This window comes from Prunus persica, chromosome G2 (assembly GCF_000346465.2).
Source record: "Prunus persica cultivar Lovell chromosome G2, Prunus_persica_NCBIv2, whole genome shotgun sequence".
Classification (NCBI taxonomy): Eukaryota; Viridiplantae; Streptophyta; class Magnoliopsida; order Rosales; family Rosaceae; genus Prunus; species Prunus persica.
Window position 1 is genome coordinate 25027657 of NC_034010.1, and position 19989 is coordinate 25047645.

The window sequence follows — 19989 nt, forward strand, 5'->3', positions numbered from 1 at the left end:
GAATTAGTGGGCAAGACAAGGAGTAAATCGGTTGGGGCTGAATTAGATGATAGTGATAGAGCTTTATTTATTTATTGTAAAGTTGTAAGATTTTGGATCTATTTTTATAAAAGAAGTTTATTTTAAACCATGTTTTGGCTTTTATCTATTTATTTTATTTTAGTTTTTATTTTCTCACGCACTGGGCGCGGGATTTTTACGTACCTCGGTCCGGGGCGTGACACAAATTTACCCATATTAAATGCATTAATTTTATATTTTCTTCAATTTACAACTTAAAGTTCAATTAAATAAACATTTGAAAATAAATTTAAATTTTTTTTTAAATTTAATGAACATTCTAATGGATTAAAAAAGTTAAAAAATAAAAAGAAATAGAAAAAAAAGAAGATGAAAATCCAAACCCATTACACCATCTGTCTCTCTCTCTGACCCAAAACCCAGCCCCCTCCCTTGGCCAAAACAACAGTCCTCATCCGTACCCAATCATCATCATCGCTTTCCAATCCAAAACCCCACCATCCATTGTACCTCTCGCTCTCTCCTCCGATTCCATACCAAAAAACTCATCCCCCTTCCCTCACCAAGAAAAAAGTGAACAATTTTTTATATTTTATATTTTAAATCATTGACGTTAATTTTGTGGAATATGTTAATTCTCCCTTAATGTTTTTAACAAGATGCAAACAAAAGTTAGTTTGTTCAATGCATTTAATAAGGTAAATTTGAGAAACAAAAGATACATTGTCTAATGTATTAATGGCATTTTTTAAGTATAAAAAGTGACACATGTCATGAGGGGAAGAGAGAAGGTTCAAAAGAGAAAGTTAGAGAGAAGGTTGCTAACATTCCCCTTTTATTATAACATGACTTTAGTCTTTATGAGTCCCGATCCCTTTAAAAGTAAAGTTTGAGTAATAAATTACTAAAAGAAATAAATTATTAGGTGTTTAATGTACATACCCTTAATAAAGCCTAAACAAAGGTGTTTAGGCAAAACTCTTCTCACTGCAAAAATTCCTAGCACATTCTCTCCCAAAAAACACTCCTAAAGCCGTTTTTACTTTGAAAAAGGAGGAAGCCATTGTTCTTCCTCCCATCTCCCCTCTCCCCTCTCCCCTCTCCTCTCTTCTTTCCTCATTTTCATAGACAAAAGGTTTTCCCTATTTGTCTTCGTTTTGTTATGACAGTCAAAGTGTTATATACTTAGTCAAGAACCAAGTGTTTCATAGAAGGTCTAAGCATATTGATAGACGATATTACCGGATAAGAGATTGGGTGAACAATAAGGATATTGTAATAGAGAAGGTTCATACAGATGAGAACGCTTCAGATTGCTTGATCAAGCCAGTCACAGCTAAGAAGTTCAGACATTTTTGAGCTTGCTCAATCTTGTTGCATGCTAAAGATTGAGGTGGAGCTCTTGGGAATTACTAGAACGGTTTTCCAAGAGGGTTGAAAAGGATCTAGGGGTCGATGATTTTCACAAGGTATTTAAGGCTTGCCAATGTGGATATTGTTGATGTTGGCTCACCTCAAGATATGGAAGGATTGAAGGAAACGGGCAGTCAAACGAGCAACAGACGTGTTGACTGGGCTCTGGCCCTCAAGTGGCAGAACTCTGACTCGAGATGAAACAGGCGCTCGAGCGGCGCGAGTGGCGCTCTAGCAAGACACGTGAATCCAGCGTGTATCCCTGACTTATCTGGACAGATTTTCTCTTAGTTTTGAGATGTTTTAGGTTTCCTATTCCTTGTATAATAGTACTAAAATCCCATGAAGTATAAATAGGCACTTTAGCACTAGATTTTGATAACGTGAGAAAATTAAGACATCAAATTGGGTTGAGCCAAGGGTGAAAGAAAAGAGAGTTAGGATTTGTGAGAGAGCAAATGGGCTTCTTCATTGTAACCAAAGAGGTTCTTTCGTACTAGTGAATTTCTTAGGGATCACCAAGAGGACGTTGACACAACGGCAAACCTCTATAAATTCTTGTGTTCTTTGTTTGTGTTTATTTTTCAGTTTGTGTGTGTGCTTTATCTTTTCGTGACTTGTGTGTGATTGTTGCGTAGTCAATCAACAATATGGTCTTGAAGTGTTATGATTTTAAAGTGCCTATGTCTTTGTCACTGTGTGTTTCGTACTTTTTGGAGCAGAAGGAAAAACACAAAACCACCGAACACTTTACAATTTTGTCTGTCCTTTCCCCCTTATTGATATCATTGAAATAAAAGTTGCAATGAAACCACAAGGTGCCATTAAGAAGGTCATATCATTACATTACTTGCTCCCTGTATACTGCTCATGAACCGTGAAGACTTTATCCATGTAAAGTCATTTTCCCATTCATACCTGCATTAGTTCCACAACTAACAAGTGCCAAAAAAAAGTCTCTCCTTTTAATTCCGCAACGTGCATTCAATAAGATTCAAAACGTGGCAGAAAACAGTCCACACAAACGCTTCACGTGGCCACGTACCTTGGACCAAACAGCATGTACACAGTACATACATCTACCATTCTTATAAACTTGACTTTAAGTTGTAGAAAATTTGAGATTTAAAGGGGATTTGCTCCATCATTTGCATTCCAGAATTCTAGCAAAGATCAGATTCAGTTTCTGCCAAAAAAAAAAAAAAGGAAGAAGAAGAAAGGTTTGCATGGCTACCGGTGAAGTAACTGTAGTAGTGGAGAACATAGAAGGGAACATGGAAGGGAAAACTGAAGCAACAGACAACTCGAAAGAGAAAGTTGCAAGGTTAGTTTGTATATATACGTACAACTTTAACATGCATGCACCATTTTCATTTTTCCTTTCTTAAATAAATATTCTTATATCAAACAATGCAAAGTCCCCACTACAGAACATAACCTTTTCGTTCAAAAAAGAAAAAAGAAAAAAAAAGAACAGAACCTTTTGTTGTTTTGAGAACAACTAAAGTCATTGCGTTGTAATAAGCCAAATATTTAAACACATATGGTGGTACATATAATAAAATAATACATAGTAAAATTAAATTAATGGACTGCTTTTTCTTGTCAAACGAGCTGATATGCGCAAATTTACATTTTTTTTTTTTTTTCGTTTTTGTTTTTCTCCAGTGATCGTTATTCAAATTCAGAGGCAACAGTGAAAAACTCAGCCATGAAAGATGAAGATGGATCAAATAAAAAAGAGGACGAAAATCATGATACTCGTTGGGGGGCTTTCCTTCAAATGTGGAAGAAGATATTTGTAGTATCATGTCTGTTTACTGTTGCACTGGATCCATTGTTTCTCTACGTTCCTATGATGAAGGATGATATCAAGTGCCTGCTGGCCGACAGAAACTTGAAGACAACAGCTCTTCTTTTAAGATCACTCACTGATCTTTTCTATATATTTGACATTATTTTGTAAATTTATACATCTGCTAAATATCGTGTCAGTGTCACACAAAACGACTCGAAAATAAGGTTTTCGTGGAAATCAACAATAGCTAAGATGTGGGTATTCTTCCGCTTCTACAATAATATCTTCATTGACATTTTGGCTATTCTTCCGCTTCCACAGGTTAGACCTTTATTGGAATTTACTGACTAGTAGCAAAAGAGGCAAAAGCCACAATTTACCTAGCCACAGTGGGCCGACAGTGGCCAATATTAGTGATCTTTGCTCGTGATAATTTGATTTTAAATGTTTGTATTATGTTGTCCAGGTAGCAATTTTCATCTTCCTTTCAAAAATGAGGGACTTGAGATCTTTGAGCACAAAAAGGATGGCTATTATGAATCTTTTTGTTTTGTTGCAATATGTGCCACGAGTTCTTCGGATCTACTTATCATGTAAGGAACTTAAAAAAACTCCTAAAGAAGAGATCAAAGAAACTGCTATATGAGTTAAAGGTGTCTTGAATTTCTTTATGTATATCCTGGTTAGTCATGTAAGTAACAATATTTAATCTTGATAAATGATTTGGTTGGATTTTTTTTTCCGTAAAAGGCTAGGTTCTTAACTCAATCAACCTTGATGAATGGAAAATGTACATGGGGCAAAATGATCCATATTACAATAGAGTAGGCATATACTTAATATTCTTGAGTTACATTTTCACAAAACAATAATGTTTCATAACATTAAGTCCTTCTTCCAATCCTTATTCGTGTATGTTCTTTTTTCCTTTTTGTTATAACCAAAGGCATTCAAACTCTAGTCTCTTGGGCGTAAGGGTAAATACCTCGTACTGCTATAGGTAGAAACTCTCATAATTTTCAGTCTATGTTTAAAGGGTGAAGATAAGTTGTTGAAATAAGGAAACTGTCCTAATCACGAGAATCTAATGTTGTGACGCAAGGAGGCGACTCCTTCCAAATACGCCAAATTTGACAGTATTTGATAAATATATTTTGATGTATTTTTGTTTAACTTGAGTGAAGTCAAAAATTAAAATATAATTTTATTCATATTTTCATCATCACCTCTAAGTCTAATCTAATTAACAAACTTGTTATTATTTAGGTACTTGGAGCTATATGGTATTTTTTCGCTATTCAACGAATGACCATTTGTTGGTGTGATGCATGTCGGAAAAAAAAGGGAGGTGATACTAGTTCTTTTGGCTGTCATGAGCATAACACATTTAGAAATATTAAATTTTTAAATGATTTATGCCCTATAAGTCCAGCGAATACAACGCTCTTTGATTTTGGTATATATAGTACAATCCTTCAATCTGGTATACCAGGGTCAACAAAATATTTTCAAAAGATCTCCAATTGTTTTTGGTGGGGACTGCGAAATTTGAGGTTTGTAATTTTTTTTTTTTTTGGTGTTGTTTGTTTGAACTTTGATGGGTAATGATGAATTTGCTTACTTCCAATCATATATATGTTTTACCATTTCATTTTTGCAGTTCTCTTGGTTAAAATCTTGAGCCTAGCGTGGATGGATGGGAGAACCTCTTTGCTGCGTTCATCTCTATAATTGGATTGCTTTTATTCTTATATCTCATTGGAAATTTGCAGGTTAGGCTTGAGTTTAATTTAAAGAAAGTTGAATGTATCGTTTTTGATTTGAAGGATTCATAAATAACTAATACCTAGTTAAGAATGACTGAGCTGCTTGTTGTGGCATGCATATATATATATATATATAGACATACATGCAGTTGATTACTGCACGAAGAGAAGACCATAGACACAAGGTGAAAGTGAAACGAAAGATGGAAAAGAAAGATAAAGAGACAGTTGTGGTTATCTGAAAATGGCATCCCCAAAAAGTTGAAGAAGACGGGGATGCTGATTTGGACTATATCTTCTCTATTCTTCAAATCCGTATTAAAAAATATATGCAGGTAAGTTCCTCTAAACCCATGACTTTAATTAAGTAGTAGTGGCCTTTCCATCTACATATACTCCAGGCTGAAAACACCCATCCTAATCTCATTTAGTAAAAAACAGTAAACAAGTACATCTTTGAAAACTTGCAAATTCATAACCAAACTCATGAAAGACCTAAATGGACCAAAACCATTTTAATTGCTTACGTGACAATAACGAGTCCCACTTTTTACTCTGATAAGAATTCCAGGTGGGTGAAAAAAATTAAAAAATTATATATATTTTAAATTCATTTACCACATTTTTATCCCACATTTCTATACCACATGATGTGGTATGCCTATATCATATGCCATGTCAATTAATTTAATGAAGTATATCTCTATATTTAAAGCAAAAGGCAAAGAATGGTGAAACATTCAAAATACTGGGAAATGCCCTTGGTTAATTCAAACATTAAGAATTGAACTTATTAATTAAATGAGGATAATATCATAAATTCACATTTTTCTATTTAAAAAAATTAAAATTAAAAACAAAATAAGATAATAGGCCCTACTTTTATGGAACATAACTACTCATGTTATCTTTTCTTAATTCTAAAAATAAAATAAAAAATAAAAAATAAAACCAATTGGCACATGCTCGGGCTAGTTCATGTGCCAAGGGGCTAGTTTTAATAAAGAAATTTTAATTAATTGTGTTTTTTAAAGTGTTAATAAATCATAAAAGAAAAAAATTAAATAAATTTAATTGATGTGGTTGTCTACCTCATTTGCCACATAAGGTGGTATACAAATATGATAAGAGTAGCATTATTCAAAAAAGTTATAAAATAATAAAAAACACAATGATCAACCAGCCCCACCTCCTCTCCCCGATCTCCATCCTCCGTTCCTCCCAGCCCCCAGCTCCCACCCCTTCACCGTCAACCTAACCCATCCATCCCCACCCGCTCCCTTTGTCTCCTACAAACCAACGACCTAACTCTCCCTCTCCTTTTTAAGAAACCATATGTCAATGAAGGTGAAGACATTCCCACCCAAACTTATCTAAGAAACCCCAATCATCTTCCCAATGGCGGGTAATAGTTAGCTGGTGAAAGGACCCGCCCCGAATTTTCTCAAAACTCGAGACGAACCCTTTGGAATTCCTGACATCACTTTGATGCCAGACCCAATTACTAAAGACCGAGACTTCCTGCAGGAAATTTCGGCAGAGTCTCCCCTATAAATTGGACATTTTCCAAAATTTATACCTGCATGAAAACGCATTTAATATTCCCAACTGGCAGCATGCACAATATAATTTCATGCAATTCACACAGATGGCCTTCGGCCTTCCAATAATTCTTAACCAACTACCAAGCAATTCAAATACAAATTATGACTAATATTTAGTCTGCGGCTGCACCTAATAACCTTAGGCTGCCTACGTACCCTCCTTGAAGGATCAAGCCACACGTAGTTCTTCCCTAAAAATCCAATTCCACACTTGGGCGATGCCTTATTTCATTTCTCTGTATTTCACATATTCTCCCCATACGCCGGTACAACCAACGCCACGTATGAGGCCTGTCAACACGCCGGATAACCTACGCCACGTGCGACCATGCCATACTATCATAATATCTCCTCATACGCCGGTACAACCAACGCCAAGTATGGGGCCTGTCCCAACGCCGGATAACCTACGCCACGCGGGACCTCAATATCATATCACAAATCTCCCCATACGCCGGTACAACCAACGCCACGTATGGGGTCTGTCGACACGCCGGATAACCTACGCCACGTGCGACCTCAACACAATATCACATAATCTCCCCATACGCCGGTACAACCAACGCCACGTATGGAGCCTGTCTCAACGCCGGATAACCTACGCCACGTGAGACCTGAACATCATATTACATAGCTCCCCATACGCCGGTACAACCAACGCCACGTATGGGGCCTGTCCCAACGCCGGATAACCTACGCCACGCGGGACCTAACTTTCACTTGGCGGTACTTGTAGTGAATCCAACATCCGGGGCTCCGATTCACGATCTGTGAATTCCTACACGATCCTAGAAATACGTAGATTAACATATATTAAATTTGGGACCATCCGACGGTCCCAACCTATCGAACCCGGATAACGCACAATATGCGATTATCCGTTCGATAGTCAAACGATGTCCGAATTGAGATCCGCGAAATCCTACGCACTCGTGACAACCTAAGGATCTCATCGGAACACAGTGCTACTTTTCTACAGTGTCCACGCGCCGCCGCACGCTCCGGCAGCGTGTGGGTGCCCAAAGCGATAACGCTTTGCCGGAAAAGCTCAAAACCACGGCTCCAAACTCCTACCCTAGGTATAACACACTATTTGGAGCCACTTTTGTTCTTGGACCTACCCCAAAAAGTGGCCGGAAATGGCCGATCACGGCGGCCGAAGTTCGGCCGATTTTCAATTTGAAAATCGAGTTGTCTACGCTAAGAATCGATCTAATCCTTTCCAACCATCAGCTAGAGCAGCTCGAGAGGTTCAAAATCCATACCTGGGTCGACGGAATTGGTGGCCGGAGGAGGGAGATCGGCGGCTGTGAAGATCCGGCGACGTCGGCCGCTTCTTCTCCAAATTCCGGCGAAACCGCGGATGCTGGAGGCGGGGGCTGGCTGGGGTAGAAAGAGGACGACGGCCAGGTCATTTTGGTACCGATCCCGTCGTCATCGGTGGCCGGAGGAGAGCATGGCCGGCCAAAACGTGACCGGCTGTCGCGCGCGAGAGAGAGGAGAGAGAGAGACCCGCGGGGGAGAGAGAGAGAGAGAGAGAGAAAAATCTGAGTTTTATAAAAAATTCCATTTCGAAATATTTACGATTGTGCCACTGGGCTTCTTTTGACCATATCTCTCTCGTTACAACTCCGATTCGAGCCCACTACGTGTTTATGAACTCGTCTCAGTACGACCTTTTCAAAAATACTAGTTACTGCCCCAAACTCTCTTCGGTTAAAAATATGACTAAAATACTCTTAAATAATTAATTAATTAAATAAGGGTTAAATTCGGGGTCGGGGTGTTACAGCTGGTTTGTCAAATCCTTCTCTCAACAACAATCGGGGGACTCAAAGAAGCGCAAAGAGGCGCAGTTGCACCTCCCCTCGCCGGATACCATAGAAGTCAGTCATTTTGACCCCTTGGGCGGCTGGGCAAGAATGCCCACAACCTGTTTGTGGGAAAGCCGGAATAAAGAGCAACAAAGCAGCAAGTGCGGTCTATTTTTCTTTTTAATATGTTTTAAGATCTCCGTGTGCATTATACGTGTTTAGTTTTTGTTCTATCAAAGACCACATCATGCTGCTACTTTAGTTTGAGGGTAGAGCAGTCATTAGAGCTTACTAGAATATGCATTTCATAAAAAAAAGAAGGAATAATTGGAAGTGAGTTTTCATGTTTTATTAGGACCACCAAAAAAGAAGTGGAGAGATACTAGAGTTTGATGGCTTAACCTAAAAATATTTTGATATATATATATATATATATACAGTCCCTTTTTATTGAGGGATTTCTCAAATAATTTCATTTGAGGGACACCCTTTAGGGTCCTCTACGAATTTTTTTTCAACGATCGAAACCATCTATTTTTTAAGTCTATATTCATAGATAATCCTTGAAGAAAATTAGACAAATCGGAAACTGTTTTGATATCCAATTGTGTCCTACAAAATCAATGAACACAATGCTTCAAGAAAGTACTAAAATTTCAATAATTCAATTGAGTGGTCAAATGATATCGGATTCAAGTGATTTTTTGTAGAGATATCTTTGAATGAGTATCTACAAAAGAGATGGTTTGGATTAGTGAAATACAATACAGAGTGGGCCCTACAATGGTATCCCTCAAATAAGCTAATTTGAGGGATCCCTCAATGGAAGCTCTCTGTATATATATATATATATATGATCTTTGAATGAGTATCTACAAAATAGACGGTTTGAATTAGTGAAATACAATATAAAGAGGGGCCTAAAAGGGGTGTCCCTCAATGGAAGCTCTCTGTATATATATATATATATATATATATATATAACTTAACTCAAACTTCAGACTAATGCATATGCAGAAAATAATGCATATATGAAATTAATCAAAATAGGATAATTTTGAAAATAGCAACTTTTTATTATACTCACAGAGGTTGCAACTGCAAATAAGCTTATTTGAGGGACACCCCTGTAGGCCCCACTCCGGTTTGTATTTCAATAATCCAAACCGTCTATTTTGTAGATACTCATTCAAAGATCATCCCTACAAAAAATCTCTTGAATCCGATATCATTTGACCACTCAATTAAGTTATTGAAATTTTAGTATTTTCTTGAAGTACCGTGTTCATTGATTTTGTAAGACACAATTGGATGTCGAAACGGTTTCCGATTTGTCTAATTTTTTGTTAGGATGATCTATGAATGAAGACCTAAAAAATAGATGGTTTGGATCATTGGAAAAAAAATTGTAGGGTACCCTAAAGGGCGTCCCTCAATAGAAGGGGACTGTATATATATATATATATATATATGAAGCAAGTATTTAGAACTTAAATGAAGAAAACGCATCCAATTACAACCATTACATATCATCCTAGCTACACGGTACTAACTTTTAGAAGATTTGCTTCATATTTTTCTCAAATATTGTATCTATTTATAGGTGCCACTACTTAAAGGCATGGACGAAGGAGTTTTGAGAGAAATCTCTGAGAAGCTTAAGCCCGAGAAGTATACCCGTGGAGAAATCATTATAAACAAGGATGAAACACTTGAAATGATGCTTTTCATCGTGGACGGACATGTAACCATTGAAAAGGAAAATTCTCAGTTGCAATTAGGCGCACAAGATTTTTATGGAGAGAAACTTCCGTTATCTGTTTTGTGGACCTCCTCTAGTGATGCAAAACCCATAAACGAGTCTGTTCAGGCCATTGGACTGTTGCAATCCAATGGTACAAATTCAATTTTTCCAATTTTTTTAATTAAAAAAACTAAGTGTCTATTTCCAATCAGACAACCTTGATTGAATCTAATGAAATTTAACGGTAAAAAAAATATCCAAGGCCAAAAGGTTGATATTAGTTAATTTATATCATATTCAACCTCGAAAATGATTCCTAGGTCTATATACCCACCCATTTGTTCATAATTCGTGCCTCTTTCTTTTATAATCAAATACAATTATATTTTTATAATTTATAACTTTCTAGTGAAAATGTTCATAAAACTAATTTTTTTTAAATGTAAACAAAAATTAATTCCATACAAGTTCATCAAAAAATTTGAGATTAAGATACAATACGAGTTTTATTGGAGTTGAATATAAGTCAGTTTTTAAAAGTCTCGCCCATTTAAAAGTAAAGTTCGAGTAATAAAAGAAATAAATTATTAACACACAATACGAGTGCCCGTGATATTGATGCAAATTTACCCTTCTAAATCAATAATTATGGGCTATTTTGTGCTCCAAAGTTCATATTCTGCTGAGCACTCATCGCTTTAATTTGGATACTAATCAGAAGGATAATTGCACAAAGCTGTGAAACTAAATTATATTGAATCTCGTGAAAGTCACGTACGTATAGATCCATTTACATATATTGAATTATCTAATTTGACTTTGTCCTTCACGTGATTCAAATAATGTGGTAAAATTGTTTTTTAAATAATGATGATGATGATTTGCACCAACTTCCTAAAAATGTGGAAATTTTGTTTTTTTTTAAAATTGCGAGTCGCCATCTTCATCTTCACCTTCATTTGTGGTGACTTTGATAGTCTAACTGATATGATTTTAAAACGTCTATGTCTTTGTCGTTGTGTTTGTCCTTCCTCCTCTGTCAACCACAATTATTGTTCACAGCCAGTTGCCTCTGATTCGCTACACTTAGTGGAAGAGTAGTAGGGGACAAGGTTTATCAAATGTCTACTACACTAAGTCTCTCACATATCTTATTTTATATAGCAATTATTGTTGATCTAAACTCTTAGAAGCTTCAAAACGAGAGCATCTACCATTCTTATAATTAACTTGACTTCAGTTTGCTCCCATCATTTGCAAATTCCACTAGCAAGATCAGATTCAGTTTCTGGAAAAAGAAAAAAAGACAAGAAAACAAAAAAGCTTTGAGTTTTATATGGCTTCCGCTCACGGTGATTTAGAGAACGCTGAAGCAAGGTTGGTTTCTCTATATACGTACGAGTTTCATATGCATGCCCCAAATTCAACTTTTTTCCTTTCTTACAAAAATAAATGTTTTTAATTATATTGTTATTGATCTAGAACAGTTTAACCTTTTGTTGTTTTAAGGACATGCTAAAGTCATTGCATTGCTATAACATTAATAATAGTATAATCACAGCCAAATCTTTAATTATATCCTATATACGTAATTTTATGTTCTTTGTGTCTTGGCCAGCAGAACAGATTATCCAAATTCAAACCAGACAACGGAAAATTCTTCCACGAGAGATGTAGAGGTGAAAAATTCAAAAAATGCAGCACGGTTGACTAAAATATTTATAACATCATGTGTGCTTGGCGTTTTCCTGGATCCTTTGTTCCTCTACATTCCTCTCCTCAACCACGATTTGAAGTGTCTGAGGTTGGACAACACCATAAAGATTATCGCTCTCGTCTCGCGATTGTTCACTGATCTATTTTATGTAGGCAGAATAATTTTGCAAGTTTGTAGATTTGAAAATTGTTCGCCTTTCATGAATCGAATTCTTCCCGAAAGTTGCTCCTCCAAGTTAATAACATCATTCATCAAATGCTTTCGTGAGTTATTACCTGAAGTAACTGAAGTTCATGAGAAGGAATATCTAATACCAAGTATAACAAAGGAGATACTGGAGTCGTCCATCATAGTTGACATTTTAGCTATTCTTCCTCTTCCACAGGTATGAAGAAAAGCTCTTTGATATCTAGACTCTAGATCCAGTAGTTAATTGCTTTTCCAATCTCACTGTTTTTATTTTTTATTTTGGTCATAAATCTCACTGTTTTTGTTTGCATGCAATGATATATATATATATATATATATATATATATATATATATATGAGTTGGTCCTTTATGAGTTGTTCTCTACTACGGACGTCCATATTTTTTCTAACATCGTCCTACATGTTCTTTTGCCTTCCTTGTGATAATAAATTAACCTTATCACTTTTCTTGGTAAAGGTAGAATAGAAACCATGCTCTACCAATACTTAAAAGTCAAACATCACCTCTAGATTGGCTTTTCCTTCATTGGTGGCCTGTAGAGAGAATTTGGAGGCTGTTATGTGTGCTTTAGTGCCTTTTTTTTAATGATAAAGAAGAGAGATGTAGAAAACAAAATGGAAATGGTTTTCTTCCCATTGAATGAATGAATTCATTCTGATCATGTGAAAAAAACAAAACGAGTCTGGACATTAAGCAATTCCGGACGTCCGCACTAGAGAATAGTCCTCTATATATATATATATATATATATATATATATATATATAGAGCTTTTATTAAGGGATTCCTCAAATTAGCTTATTCGATGGACACCTTTGTAGGGTCTACTTCGCATCATATTTCACTAATCCAAACCGTCTATATTTTAGATAATCATTCAAAGATTATCTTTACAAAAATCACAAGAATATGATATCGTTTGAGCACTCAATTGTGTTATTGAAATCTTAGTACTTTCTTGAAGCACCATGTTCATTGATTTTGTAGGATACAATTGGATGTCGAAATGTTTTCCGAATTGTCTAATTTTTTGCAAGGATGATCTATGAATTTAGACTTACAAAATAGATGGTTTGGATCGTTAGAACAAAATTCATAGTATACCCTAAATGGTGTGGGATCCCTCAATAGAAAGGGATTATATATATATATATATTAGGGATCCCTCAAATAAGTTTATTTAAGAGACACCCTTGTAGGACCCACTTTGTATTGTATTTCACTAATTCAAATCGTCTGTTTTGTAGATATTCATTCAAAGATCATCTTTACAAAAAAAATCACTTGAATCCAATATCATTTGACCATCATATTGAAAATTTTGTACTTTTTTGAAGCACCGTATTCATTAATTTGTAAGACACAATTAGATGTCGAAACGATTTTCGATTTGTCTAATTTTTTGCAAAGATGATCTATGGATGTAGACTTAAAAAAATAGATAGTTTGGATCGTTGAAAAAAATTCCGTATGGGACCCCAAATGTAAATGGTGTCACCATAAAGATTCAAGGACTTTATATACTGTTATAATGATCTGAAGACCAAGTGATCAATACCTCGGTGGCTATAAGTATCATTTCAACCATATTAGATAACATTTTGACCAGTAGCGGGGCCAGTATTTCACATTAGAGGGGGTCTTTCATAAAATTTGTCTTCTCTTCATAATTATCATGAATTTCATATTTTAAATTGGTTAAATATTAATTTTATCATCTAAACTATTAAAGACTTAAAAATTAATCATTTATATTCCAACAGATAAAAAGAAATGGGGAAGAAAAAAGAGTTCATAAAGTGCAATATTAAGGTACCCAACTCATACGAAAAAAAAATTAGGAAAATAAAAAATTAACAAAAGTTTAAATAAAATGTTAAAACTTTAGGAGTTTTTTGTGCAAATATCATAAACTAGCCTCGAAGATTTAAGGGAGATAAAGAAATTTTACAGTTTATTTGTATACAAAAAGAACATAATATTTTATTTTATTTTAGAGTAAATATCCTAAAATCAATCTAATATATTATAATATTGTATATCATATATAATATACAAATAAAATAGGTAAAAATGGAGTGGGGACATGGGACCACACTGGTCCCATGCTGGCTTTGCCCCTGATTCTGACTATGTTTGATAGAATGGAATAAGAATACATTTATCATGAAGACTGGGCATCGTCTCTGCTATTTCGATTTCAACCAAATAAAACTAGGGTTAATTTCAATTAGAATGCTAAACTTTCACCCTTAAGGCACGTTTGTCTATGCACTCTCAAATTTAACAATTATGAATTCTAATCTTATTAATTTTTTGCAATCTAGTTTATGCATTAACTTCACTAGTGAAATTTCTGTTAATTGCCCACGTGGCAGACTTGTGACCTACTTATTCACTTCTTTTAATGCTAGTTGAAGGGTATTTTAGACAATTGATGTCAAATGGGTTTGGGTGGGAATTTTTTTATTTGTGTCAAATGGTTTGGGAGAGGAGACACCAATTGCCTGAAAATACCCTTCAAATGACTTCAAAAGAAGTGAATAGGTGGGACCTACCATTGCCACGTAGGTAATTAACAAAATTTTTGACATGTAAAGTTAATGTTGGAACCATATTTCAAAAAATTAATAAGATTAGGGTACATAACTATTAAAATTGCAAGTGCAAACATGCCTTAAGGGTGAAAGTTCATGGTACTAAATTGCCCATTCATATTTGAGTGATTTTGTAAAACTGAGAAAAGTATTGGAAAATTGATTTGGTTGACGAAAGGCAGACATCCTGGCGAAGAAAAGGGTACTGTATTGTAGTCGGTTCTTTCAATTAGGACCTTTTTTCCCTCTAAAAAATCATTAAGACTTTTGAACTAATTAATAAATCCATATCATTAAGCGATGATATGACATTGCCATGTCACTTGGGATCCAATTGTCAAGTCACTTGATACACAAATTTAGTATTTCTAGTATTACCCTAATTTAATATTTTGTCTCACGATATGTTGTTAATAGTCGATATTAACATTGCAACGTGTCCAGGTGGCAATTCTCATTTTCTTCCAAAGATGAGGGTCTCAGATCTTTCGGGGAGCGTATTATGAATTTTCTTGTTATGGTGCAATATGTACCACGAGTTCTTCGCATCTACCTATCATGTAAGAAAGCTAGAAAACCTTTCAAAGGACATATCCCATTATGGCTTAAAGGTTTACTCAATCTTTTTCTCTACGTTCTCGCTAGTCATGTAAGTTTCACTTTATCATAATTTATTTAATTTTAAAAAGTTCGCTTTCTTTAAATAAAGGATCATATTTTTCTCAAAAGTTCAATCTAACAAGTTTGTTGTTTCTTTAGGTGCTTGGAGCGTTTTGGTACTTTTTTGCTGCTCAACAAATGATAAGTTGTTGGGAACATGCATGTCAATATGGAAATGGATGTGGCTCTACTACATTTAATTGTCACGATCACCAAACGATGAAAAATATTACAGTTCTAAATAATTCCTGCCCTATAGATCCACCAGATACAACTCTCTTTGATTTTGGTATATACCTAAATGTCCTTCAGTCAGGTGCATTGTGGTCAACAGACTATCCCCTGAAGTTTTTGAACAGTTTTTGTTGGGGCCTGCGAAATTTGAGGTTTGTACATGTGAAACCAACGTATACATTGATGCTGTTTTTTAAACTAGAGAGATGGTTTTAGATTTCCTTACATTGAGCAATTGAGATTTGTATATATTATGTATTCTGATCCATTTCATGTTTGCAGTTCTCTTGCTTCAAATCTCCAACCGAGTTTCTATACATGGGAAATCGCCTTTGTAGCTTTTATATCTATAATCGGCTTGATACTGTTTGTATATCTCATTGGAAATTTGCAGGTTGGTGCGGTGTATATAAAAAGTTCTCCTTAAGCTTAAAGCTCCTAATTTGATTTTTTTTTTTCCCTCATTTAATGAACTGAACCTTGTTGTTGTGAAGTAGACCTATGTGCTTATAGATACTGAAAGGTTAGAGTCGCACAGACGCGAGAATAAACTTAAACGGAAGATTAAAGAAAATGACCGAAAGGTAGAATCATGGTTATCCGGCCATGGCATCCCCCTTAGCGAAAAGCAGAAGATCATGGAAGAGATACAAAGAGAACTTGTTGAAAACTCGGATTTTGATGTGGTTAGGGAAATCCTCTCTATTCTTCCCCGCGAATATATCAAAAGTTGCAGCCCATTGAGTAGGCTGAGGAAGGTAGGTTCATCGAAAACGCATCGTATTTAAATTTTCTCCACCATTATTCGTATCCAATGATGATATATATATTATATTTTTAATTGCTGATTATTTTTCTCAAATATTGTATCTATTTCTAGGTGCCACTACTTAAAGACATGGACGAAGGAGTTTTGGTAGAAATATCTGAGAAGCTTCATCCCAAGAAGTATACTCCTGGACAAATCATTATAAACAAGGATGAAACACTTCAAATGATGCTTTTCATCGTGGACGGATGTGTAACCATTGATAAGATAGATTATTCTCAGTTGGAACATCTACGCCCAGGAGATTTTTATGGAGAGGAACTTCTAGTTTCCCCATTGTGGACCTCGTCTGGTGATGCAAAACCCATAAACCAGTCTGTTCAAGCAATTGATGATGTTCAAGCCCTTGTTCTCTCTGCCACAGACATGGCGACCTTGAGCTTTAGTTCCAGGCGGCATATCAACGAGTTGCGCATGGTGGTAACTATTCTTCAGAAAGTAAGCTCCTCTCTATTTAGAAGATATATAAAAGATGAATAATTGGATTCTCACCTTCCATCCTTGCTAGCTACTAACATACAATGACGTTACTTATTTGTTTTATATAATGTTCTCTTTATGTTTGAGAAATTAATAATGTGTCAAATCCTAGGTGCCAAAACTTCAAACTATGGATAAACAAGTATTGAAAGCAATGTCTCATCATCTTTCTCTGGTTAGCTACAAACGCGATGACTATATTGTTCGAGAGAACCAACCAGTTAGGAGGATGTTCTTTGTCACGAGAGGAGAGGTAACAAAAAATGAGAACCCTCTCGAAGAAAATTTTATTGGAGAAGAACTTCTTGAGTGGGTACTGGATAAGTCTTTTCCTACCATAGTACCCCTGTCGACCTGCACTGTTAGAGTAGTCTCAAATGATGCCGAAGTCCTCATTTTGAAGGCCAGGATGTTGAAGAGTGTAGTCTCTAAGTTCATGAAGCATTTCAGCAATTTCGCCTCTCCCTCAGATATCCGGTTGACTTGGCTAAAGAAAGTAAGTTGCTCCATCTGCAGTACTAACTTTTAACCAATTTGCTTTATAATTTTTCTTGACTGACAATGTCACATCTATCTAATTTTAGGTGGAAATCTTTCAACAAATGGATGAACAAGTGTTGGAAGCAATATCCAAGTGCCTTAAGCACATGAACTTCAATGTTCCCAAGCGCCATATTCTTCAAGAGAAAAAACCACTTAAAATGATGTTCTTCGTCATCCGAGGAGTTGTATTAATTGAAAGCGATAGTGCTATGGAAATAGGAAGTTTCTATGGAGAAGAACTTGTACATTGGGTTACAACTTGGGTACACAAGTCCTTTCCTGCCAAACTACCTTTATCACCTGGTTCTGCGCTATGTAGTGTGCGTGGTGGTCCTGTCGAAATACTTGCTCTCAAAGCCGACGACTTGAAGAGTGTAGTCTCTGAATTCAGGTCGAAATTCAGCAAGGAAACCACCCTGCCTACAGATTCTGATCAACCTCGAGAACTGACCATCCTAAAGAATGTAAGTTCCTCTGGATGAAGAGAACCTGACCTATATATATATATATATATATATATATATATATTATATCCTATATATTTTAATCATTATTCTAATTTCTCCTTTGCCTTAAATAAATATGGTCTCCAATAATATCCTAGGTGGAAATCCTTAAGACTATGAATGAGGAAGTGTTGAAAGAAGTATGCAAGCATCTTATCAAAAAAACGTATAAAGATGAGTACATTATTATGAAGGATAAACAAATGGAAATGATGTTCTTCATCGTCAGCGGAGTTGTGTCAGTAACAAACGAGAACTCAAAACATTACCTTAGAGAAGGAGAACGTCCAAATCACAGTGGAGATGAGCTTATACAACGTTGGGTGCGATCTAAATCTGCTGGCGTTTCTGCCGAATTGCCCACCTCTCCTTCTAGCTTTTGGGCCATCGGTGAAGTTGAAGTTCTGATTCTTAAGGACGAAGACTTGGCAAGTGTTCAGCTTGGTGATCGAATTGGTTAGTATTATCATGTATGTGCAACTAATTAATTAATTAATTTTGTCGTGAGTTGTGCATATAATAAAGGCATGTGTGTAGTAATAAGATGTTATCTTCCCACCGCGGCTACATGCCTGCTTATATACATACGTACTTTCGTTGTCTGATTGCTAGTATTTGATGATCTTGGCAGGCTCTTGAAGAAATGGCAAGGAAGAGTGATGGTACGATTACTTGTCCAAGGACAGGTTTGGTTTGCAATTAAATAAATCTGGTGAAGGCATGTGTGCGTGTATTTATATATGTGTGTGTATTTATGTATGCAGCCCCGCCTTAGTTGTGACCTTTGTTGGAAGAGGTGTTGTGGGGTAAGTACTCTTTTTTTTATACCAAATTTTCTTCTTCTGGGGATTGTTTATTAGAAAAGAATTATTATTTTTTATTTTTGGTCTAAAATCATATCATTAAAAGGAGCCCTGGAAAAGGAAAAAAAGCTGGCATCAAATTATGAAAAAAAATTATTTTTTTGAGAGGCTAACTTCAACATTTTTTTTGTTTAATTATCCAAGGCTTAGGCTTGAAATCAATATGTTTTTCATGAACCTTGTCAAAATCGAAATTCTCATTACATCACTAGCTAGCTAGCAACAAGACAATGAATTATATGTCGGCCATCATGATACTATACGAGTTCGGCATTAATTTCGATTTGATTTTGCATCCCACTAGAACTATAGTAGAACCAAACAATTCATCATGTCCACGTCTGACATGAAGAAGTTAAGCGTTTGAAGATGACCCAAGAAAGTGGTCTCGGTCTCTTTGGGAGATGGAGATGGAAAGAAATTCAACTTAACCAGTCCCTTAGCAGCTGAATAATCCCATGCAATAACCTCGAGCTTAATGGCTACTTCTCTCATGGAGGGCCTTTCATCCTGCAACCCTAAACAGCTTTTTGTGAGATCAACCACTTCTTGATTATTTTACCATCAAGAATTTAATCCAAGCGACCCTCTTCCACTGAACGCGCAAATATATATAGTCCATGGTCAAGCGTTTGGGAGACGAACAAATTTATGAGAAGAAGATTTCGGTAGAAGACTAGAAGTCTGGAAGTCAACAACTTTCGCATTTCTTTTATTTATAATCCAAGTCTTGAATTAAAAATGTTTTTCATGAGGACTTGCAAAATGAAATTTGCTTTGGTTGGGGAGGAGAAGGAGAAGAGAAGTAGATCTAGTCTCGATGCTTGCTAGCTTTAACATATTTTATTAAAGCCAGGAATTAAAAATGTTTTTCATAAGAACTAGCTAGCACTGCAATTTATAAAATCACACATCTTGCCAAAATGAAATTTGCTTTGATTTGGGAGACGAACCAATTTACTCAACAAGACTCGGGGAGAAGACCAGATTTTATTCTCAATGCTATAACATAACATTTTTTTCAAATCCAAGTCTAGAATTAAAATGTTTTTTTTTTATTGCAACTAGCTAGCACTGGAATTAAAAGCAAACCACCTACCAAAATGAAATTTAATTTAATTTTTTTATATTAAGAGAGGCAGTTTGAACTTAATATTTTTTTTCAATATTTGAAGGAACTTAGTGATCAC

General features: G+C 35.6%; 2 protein-coding genes across 3 annotated transcripts in view; both read left to right on the forward strand.

The window, feature by feature from the left end:
* Positions 1-18816, forward strand: part of LOC18786576 (cyclic nucleotide-gated ion channel 1) — a 31379-nt gene extending 12563 nt beyond the window's left edge. The window contains exons 10-12 of one of the 2 annotated variants that reach the window (XM_020558639.1): positions 17682-17894; positions 18035-18406; positions 18568-18816. In XM_020558639.1, coding sequence (XP_020414228.1) covers positions 17682-17894; positions 18035-18397 — 576 coding nt within the window. In that variant the 3' untranslated portion in view covers positions 18398-18406; positions 18568-18816. The remainder of the gene's footprint in view (positions 1-17681; positions 17895-18034; positions 18407-18567) is intronic. The other variant, XM_020558636.1, reaches the window with a different exon arrangement.
* On the forward strand, positions 2444-3791 carry LOC109947726 (putative cyclic nucleotide-gated ion channel 13). The gene is made up of 2 exons (XM_020558641.1): positions 2444-2758; positions 3103-3791. Exons 1-2 carry the CDS (start codon positions 2661-2663, stop codon positions 3398-3400), a joined length of 396 nt encoding a protein of 131 aa, XP_020414230.1. The 5' UTR covers positions 2444-2660; the 3' UTR covers positions 3401-3791.